The sequence below is a fragment of the Herpailurus yagouaroundi genome, unplaced genomic scaffold (genome assembly GCF_014898765.1).
Source record: "Herpailurus yagouaroundi ecotype Mexico unplaced genomic scaffold, PumYag 66638, whole genome shotgun sequence".
Taxonomy (NCBI): domain Eukaryota; kingdom Metazoa; phylum Chordata; class Mammalia; order Carnivora; family Felidae; genus Herpailurus; species Herpailurus yagouaroundi.
In genome coordinates, this window is record NW_024419556.1 from 1 (window position 1) to 7,638 (window position 7,638).

At 60.0% G+C, this 7,638-nt stretch overlaps 1 protein-coding gene across 1 annotated transcript; it reads right to left on the reverse strand.

Annotated features, from left to right (window-relative positions):
• Positions 1 to 6: 6 nt before the first annotated feature.
• On the reverse strand, positions 7 to 4,756 carry ZFP3 (ZFP3 zinc finger protein). Its single transcript, XM_040466852.1, has 2 exons — positions 2,170 to 4,756; positions 7 to 1,673 (listed from the first exon to the last, which is right to left on the reverse strand). Exon 2 carries the CDS (start codon positions 1,663 to 1,665, stop codon positions 253 to 255), a length of 1,413 nt encoding a protein of 470 aa, XP_040322786.1. The 5' UTR covers positions 1,666 to 1,673; positions 2,170 to 4,756; the 3' UTR covers positions 7 to 252.
• Positions 4,757 to 7,638: the final 2,882 nt, after the last annotated feature.

A 7,638-nucleotide genomic window follows, 5' to 3' on the forward strand; every position in this document is an offset into this window, starting at 1 on the left:
CGCGGGCCTCCGTCTTCCCTGGAAGGTAACAATCTGGACTCGATGGCCAGTCCGCACCCGAACGTCGTCGTGGGATCTGGGGGGGGGGGGGGGGGGGGGGGGGGGGGGCCACAGGGCGACCAAGGGCCGAAACGGCCCTGGCGGTCCAGGCCGGCGCTCCGCAGCTCCCCCGCGAACAGTCCGCAGAAGCCCGCCCTCCTCTCCAGCCGGCTCCGCAGCAGGGGCCGCGGGGGCGCGGCGGCCGGCGCGGCCTCACTGCGCGCAGTGCACGCTCTGGTGCCGCAGCAGGTGCGAGCTCCTGCTGAAGGTCCGGGAGCACTGCCGGCACTCGTACGGCCTCTCGCCCGTGTGCGTCCGCTGGTGGAGCGCCAGCTGCGACAGCTGGCCGAACGGCTTCCCGCAGCGGTCGCACTCGTACGGCTTCTCGCCGGTGTGCACCTTCCGGTGGAGCAGCAGCTCCGAGCCGTCCCAGAAGGTGCGCGCGCACTCGGCGCACTGGTGCGGCTTGTCGCCGCGGTGGATGCGCCGGTGCACCGTGAGGTGCGAGGTCCGCCGGAAGGCCTTCCCGCACTCGGGGCACTCGAACGGCTTCTCGCCCGTGTGGATGCGCTCGTGGCGCAGCAGCTCCGAGTTGCCGCGGAAGGCCTTCCCGCACTCGCCGCACACGTACGGCTTCTCGCCCGTGTGGATCCTCACGTGCCGGATGATCTCCGAGTTCTGGCCGAAGGTCTTCCCGCACTCGCTGCACTCGTACGGCTTGTCGCCCGTGTGGATGCGCTGGTGCCGGATGAGCTCGGAGCTCTGGCCGAAGCCCTTGCCGCACTCGCCGCACAGGTAGGGCTTCTCGCCGGTGTGGATCTTCTGGTGGCGGATGAGGCCCGAGCTGTGCTTGAAGGCCTTGCCGCACTCGCCGCACTCGTGGTAGCGCTCCTCCGTGTGGATGCGCTGGTGCTGGATGAGCTGCGAGCTCACGCGGAACGCCTTGCCGCACTCGTTGCACGCGTACGGCTTCTCGCCGGTGTGGATGCGCTGGTGCAGCAGCAGGGCCGAGTTCTGGCTGAACGCCTTGCCGCACTCGCCGCAGCGGTAGGGCCGCTCCCCGGTGTGGATGCGGTGGTGGTGCACCAGGTGCGAGCTCTGGATGAACGCCTTGCCGCACTCGGTGCACGCGAACGGCTTCTCGCCCGCATGGATGCGCAGGTGCCGCCGGAGGCTGGAGTTGGTCCCGAACGGCTTCCCGCACTCGCCGCACTGGAAGGGCTTCTCGCCGCTGTGCACGCGCAGGTGCTGCGTCAGGTGCGAGTTCTGGTTGAAGGCCTTCCCGCACTCCCTGCACGTGTGGGGCTTCTCCCGCACGGGGCTCCTCTGCGGCGCGGGGGCCCCCGGTGACGGAGGCGGGGCCGCCGGGCCGGGGCCGCGGCCGCCCTCGCTCGCCGGGTCCTCCTGCTGCCTCTCGCTGGACGGGGACCTCTTGATGGCCATCAGCCCCGAGGCGACGCCACCGCCCCGCGAAGACCCGGGCGCCACGCTCGCATCCACGGACTCTCCCGGGGGCCGCGCCCGCGCGTCCGCTCCGAACTGCCGGCCCTCGTCGGCCGCCCCGGGGGGCTCGGGCTCCTCGCAAACTTCCTCCTTGGGAATGATCTCCGTGTGCTCAGTCCCCATGTCACGATCTGAAATGACAGAGGGCAGGCACGTGAAGTGGCCGAAGCTGGCGCGGCCGGGAGCTCCAGCCCGAGGGTCTGGTGAGAGGACAGGGCGCCCCGACCCCGAAGACAGGGACTTGGGAGGCGGGTGGCCGCACTAAACCCACAGCAGACACTGACCCAACCGTCAGAGGAGGAGAGGGGAGGGCAGAAATCGGGTGTGGCCGGTAAAGGGATGCTTCAGGACAGCCGCCTGCAGAGGCTGAGGAGGTTGGGAAGGAAGGTACACAGGGAAGGCGGCCGCGTCTCTAGATGGGTCTACGGAAAAGGCTGGGGCAAGGGGCGGAAAGGACCAAGTGACAGAAGTTAAGTGTGGGGTTGAGAGAGGAACCCTCCTTAGTGCGGCACGGCGGCGCTCACCAGGTCTACGCTACGGGGCACTGGAAACCGGGGCTGACCATCCAAAAGGGGACAGTGGCCGGGCCAGCCCCAGAACCAAAGGAAGTCCTCCTGGCTCGCTTACATCGGGTGGAGTTGTGTCCAGCTTAATCCTCTCCAGACGGTCAGCGCGTTGCGTCCAGGCCTACCCTTCTCTTCCCTACTGATGCGAGATGCTGCCATGCCACAGCCCAGAGGTCGATGTTGGGGTCAACATCTAGACGCCATATAGTTCCAGGACCTGTCTACTCCTTCCCTGGTACCAGAGCCTCAACCTACTGTAGCTTTCTTTACTGGACTCTTCACTTCACTATGTTGGACAAAGTTCTGTCTCAGTCTTCTTTTCCAGACGCTTCCTGTCCATGCTCCTACTTCTCCAGATCAATTTTAGTACAATTCTGTAAAATTCCCAAACGTATCCTGATGTTTTTGTTTTTATATCCATCACATCTCTGTTGTACGTCTTCCCTCTTCGTGAGTTTTCTTACATTTCCCAACTGGTCGTTGTCTTTATATATAGCAATGTTCTTTGTTTTTACAGATTGGTTTATACATGGCCTCTTTATAGGAGTCTCCTAATGCTTTTTTTTAGATCTTAAGGCCTATACTTTTTAAACTGCTAAAAGCCTGTGGCAAAACTTTTAGTTATTACCCGATATCTATTCTTGCCCACCTCATCAGCAACATTTAGCATAGCAAGGAATCTAACTACAGAAATACGTTCTTCAGCTTTCTTTGCGGCTGGGTGTGGGCACGTGACCAAATTCTGGCAGGTGTGACGGTAAAACGCAGACAAAAGTACACGGGGCTCCGGGAAGTCTCCTTAGGGGTGAAGGATGCATTTCTTCGCGTTTCCACGCTGTGCGTGGGGCAGAGCGCCCTCTGGGACGCGAGCACACCAGCTTACCCTACGGCCAGCCCAGAGCCACAAGGATCTGGGTCCCTGACGACTCCTCGGAGCTGACGTGCCAACCGTGGAATGCCGGCCTCTGGACTTATTTATCTAAGAGGGAAACAAGCGTTCCCCTCCCTTAAGCCATTATGGCTTTTTGTTTTGGTTTTACGAAGCCAAACCTATCTCTGCCTAGTACAAAGGCCCTGGGGATTTAGCTGTCCCTGTCACTGGACTGAGCTCCAAACGCTAGGAGAACGGGCTAGCCTCCTTCCAGGTGTTCACCAGAGCTGATGCTGTACTGGTCCTTGGTCCAGGGCACCGAGCTATGCCCCACAGCCAACCTGAGGAGCGCAGGCCTCCGTCAGTAAACGTGTTCACTGCGGAGGGTGATTCTCCAGGGGGAACGCGCAGCTATGGGACTTTCGCCTAAAGACAAGGCAGGGTCGTGGAACAGTTTCTAAGCCGAGCAGTGACACGGCCCGTGGTCAGATGAGCATCTCAGGCAGAGGCACGCTAACGGCCAATTAGTGGACCGACTAGAAGGCAGCGGGCCTGGGCACGGGGAGAGCCAGGGAGAAGGTGGAGGCCGTCACCAAGGCGAGGGGCACGCGACCTCACCAGGGCAGCAACAGTAGAGGGAGTGAAGCGGAGGCCAGCTGGACAAGTGGTTTGGAGGTCCGATCCCGTAAGAGGTGACTGGAGTGGATACAGGTGGAGGGAAGAGGGAGGAGTCCGAGGTGATGCCCGGGTCTCCCTTTATGTCAGAAACGGTGCCCCCGAGGCTGGGGAGACTGGAGGAGCAGCTAGTTTAGGAGGGAGGGGGACGGAGGAACTCTGTTTTGCACAAGAGACGTTTCAAGACTCCCATACGGAGTATCATCCAGGAATCCAGTAAGAGGTCCTGGTCTAAAGCCTGGTCAGCCCAGAGCCCCGGAGCTGACGGTGCCCGGCGCAGGGGGCGTGAGGAGGGTGCAAGCAGCCGCAGACACGCAGAAACCTGGCGAGCCCGGGCTGACTCTGAAGACCACCCCGGTTATCTCGTCTTTCCCTCCAGAGCTTCCCCCCCTTCTCCGCCCTACAAGGCTAAGCTCTGCGGCAAACGTCAGGGGGCCCCCGCTTCCAGCTGTGCTCCGCCGATGGGGAGCCCCCTCGGGAGACCAGAGCGGGGAGGAGTAAGGTCGGGGTGTCTGTTCCCCTGGTCCCTCCCCATGAGGCCACCTGGGGCCGGCGTCCCTCAACCAGACGGCAACGCTTCTCTGCCACCCAATGGTCTCACGGCCCAGGTTCAATGCCCTCTCCCGCCTCCGGTCTCCTGAGGCCTGGGCAGCGACCCCTCCGGGGCTGCCATCCCCAGGCTCCTCGATACCCTGCCCACACCTCCACCGTGTCATTAACCTCTTTGCAAGTAACCTTCCTCACTTATCCCAATCCGAGTGAGTGGCTTCCTGCTGGACCCTCATGATAAAGGGGTGAGTAGAGGAAAGAGGGGCCCACCGACAAGAGAAAGAATGGTTAGTGAAGGAGGAAAGAACTGGAACCATGTTCTAGAAGTCAGCACAGCATTGGCAGAGAGAATTAGAAAGGGCCACCTGGAAAGTGTCTCCTGGGACAATTAGGTGACCTGTGACAACAGACTGTGGCAGGAGAAGCCGCCAGGTGGTGAGCTGATCAATGAATCTGCTGCTTCTTTCAAAAAAAAAAAAAAAAAAAAAGTCTTAGGGGCGCCTGGGTGGCTCAGTCGGTTAAGCACCCAACTTCGGCTCAGGTCATGATCTCACGGTTCGTGGGCTCAAGCCCCACGCCGAGATCTGCGCTGACAGCTCAGAGCCTGGAGTCTGCTTCGGATTCTGTCTCCCTCTCTCCCCACCCCTTCCCAGCTCATACTCTGTCTCTCTCTCAAAAATAAACAAACGTTAAAGGAAAAAAAAAAAAAAGTCCGGATGAAAGGAGAGGAACACGATGGGCACTAGTGTGAAAAGGCAAGGGTGTTCGCCGACGGGAGAGCCCTGAACGTGTTTACGTTAGAAGGGACGGTGCCAGTGGAGAGTCAGGTTAAGAAGGCGGCGAGGCGACGTCACAGAAGAAATGAAGACGCCGACAAGGAGGAGAGACCAGGGACGAGTGGTGAGGGAAGGGGACCCGGTGACTTGGGCCAACCCACAGGCATGCACAGGATGGTGGCCGCCAGCCCCGCCCCGCCTGGGCCTCTCCCATCCCCTCGCCTCCCCCTCTCCGCCAACATCTCCCTACACCCTACACCGGAAGGAAGCTGATCTCCTATAGGAAGCCCCAAGTCTGGGAAGCGCTTGGTGTTGCCCCTCAAAATGAGCTGCCATCTTCCCCCCTCACCCACTGCCAGCACCTCCTCCGGCTTTCCCATGGGGAAGAGCAGCCACCCAGAAGCTGGATTTCTCCTTTCTGTTGAACTCTTTGGGAATTATAGCCAAGTATGTATCTATACAACTGTAATGATCCACTGAGAGAATTTAGCTACTTCTTCATCCCACGGCACCGTGTGAACTGGGCAGGATGGTCTTAAAAAACTCTCTCTCCAGGGGCACCTGGGTGGCGCAGTCGGTTAAGCGTCCGACTTCAGCCAGGTCACGATCTCGCGGTCCGGGAGTTCGAGCCCCGCGTCAGGCTCTGGGCTGATGGCTCAGAGCCTGGAGCCTGTTTCCGATTCTGCGTCTCCCTCTCTCTCTGCCCCTCCCCCGTTCATGCTCTGTCTCTCTCTGTCTCAAAAATAAATAAACGTTAAAAAAGACAAAAACAAAAAAAACAACTCTCTCTCCAATACTCGGTCGAGAGCAAGTGCCACAAGCAGGTACTTGAGTCCCTGTCTACCCGCAGCCCCTCTCCGGTCTCCCCTTGTCACCCCCCTCTGTCCTACAGCCACCATCGCCCAGCTCCTCGCAGTGTCAGAATCCACAGAACCCACACCTGTACCACCCCACGTGGACAATCACTTGTTCAACTGTACGATGAAATATTTTGGAAGCCGACTTACAAATCGTATGGGGGAACGCAAGGCCTTTCAAGTTATTTAAAGGAGCATGTGAGCAAAGAGGTTGACATTGCCCCCCCCCCCCATACACACACACACTCTGCAGATCTGACCTCAGCGAGGGGCTCCAGGACTGAGCCCCCACTGAGTTAACCCAGTCAAAGCAATAGCATCTCCCCTGCCAGTGACTGCTCACAACGGCAGGGACTGGTTCAGGAACGTCCATATGCCTTCATCTGGGTCAACGATATGCGGAGGAAGTTTGCTGGGGGCTCCTGGGAACAGTTCCGACCGTCGCGACACAGCCACAGCGAGACTTCCTCCCTACCAGCTCCTGGATGAAGGCAGGGAGAGCTAAGGAAACTGAGGGCCAGTGGAGCGAGGGGCACTAGACCTCCTCAATCCTGCAAGCGTCTTACTTCTCGACTTCCGATTATGAGAATTTGTGCACCCGCGTATTTTTAAGCCACTTTGGGTCGTTACTACGGACAAAAACATCTTAACGGACACACCTTCCCCCTAGAACTTCTGAAAGGCCAGGTCCTCGAAAGCTTTCGTTATCTATCAACTAACTGCAAGGACCAACTCCTCCCCTCAGTCTTCACTAACACTTTCTGGAAGGAAGGTTCTCCCTTGGACCTCTGAATTGCATTTCACTCACCTCCTTCTCCGCACTCTAATTACCATGTGGCTTCCTGCTCACTGTTCTCCCATGACCTATATAATAAAAACGTCCCAACGTGGCCCCCAGGCCCGGCCCCTTCCCACTTCCTGGCCCACGCTCTCCAGTGACCCCTGGAAGCTGTAGTCCTCCTGCCCAGGGCCCTGCAGCTCAAACACTTCCCACCCTTTAAGGCTTCTCTGCACGTGCAAAGTTATTCCCACTTCCTGGAATGCTACTGCCCACCTCGGGCACTTCACAAACATCCACGAGACTCCGCTCCAGCACAGAGAGCCCATTTCCTTCCCTGCCCCTAAGCTTCCTTCATCTTGGAGCAGTGACCTCAGATCATTGTTTCTTTCGCCCCTGAGCAAGGCCGCTGTTCTATGCGTCCTGGGACTCCCAGCGCCCAGCACGTTTCGGGGAGCTGGGAAACACCTTTGTTACACGAATTTGTACAGACGTTTCATCTTGTACAGACGCTACACCCTTGAGGACTAACCGGAGACTTCATTCATTTTTGTATCCCAAGAGCCTAGAACGGTGCCCACACACAGCCGACGCCCATCACTATTTGTAAATCCACGCCCCTTCTCCCGGTCCGGAGGATTTGGGATTTAAAGCACGGTCTCCCTACTCTCCCCGGTCCCCACAAACCCCCGGACGCCAGGGCCCGGTGAGCCGAGCCGGGGCGCAGGCGGCCGCGGGGCCCTTCGGGGTGACCTGCCGGCCCTCGCGTCCCCGCCGCTCACTCGGGAAGGGAGGGGGAGGGGGGCGGCCCCACCCGCGCCCGACTGGAACGCGACCCGCGCGGGGACGGTCCTCCCTGAACAGGCGGGGAAATTCGTGGGGGGGGGGGGACGGGGGAAGCAGAGAGCCCAAGGTCACGCGTCCAGCTGGGGTCGGGACCGGGCCTCAGTGTGGCGCGTCCGCTCGGCCCGCGGGCCGCAGTCCAGGGACCGGCCCCCCGCCCCACCCCGCGCCGCCCCGCGCC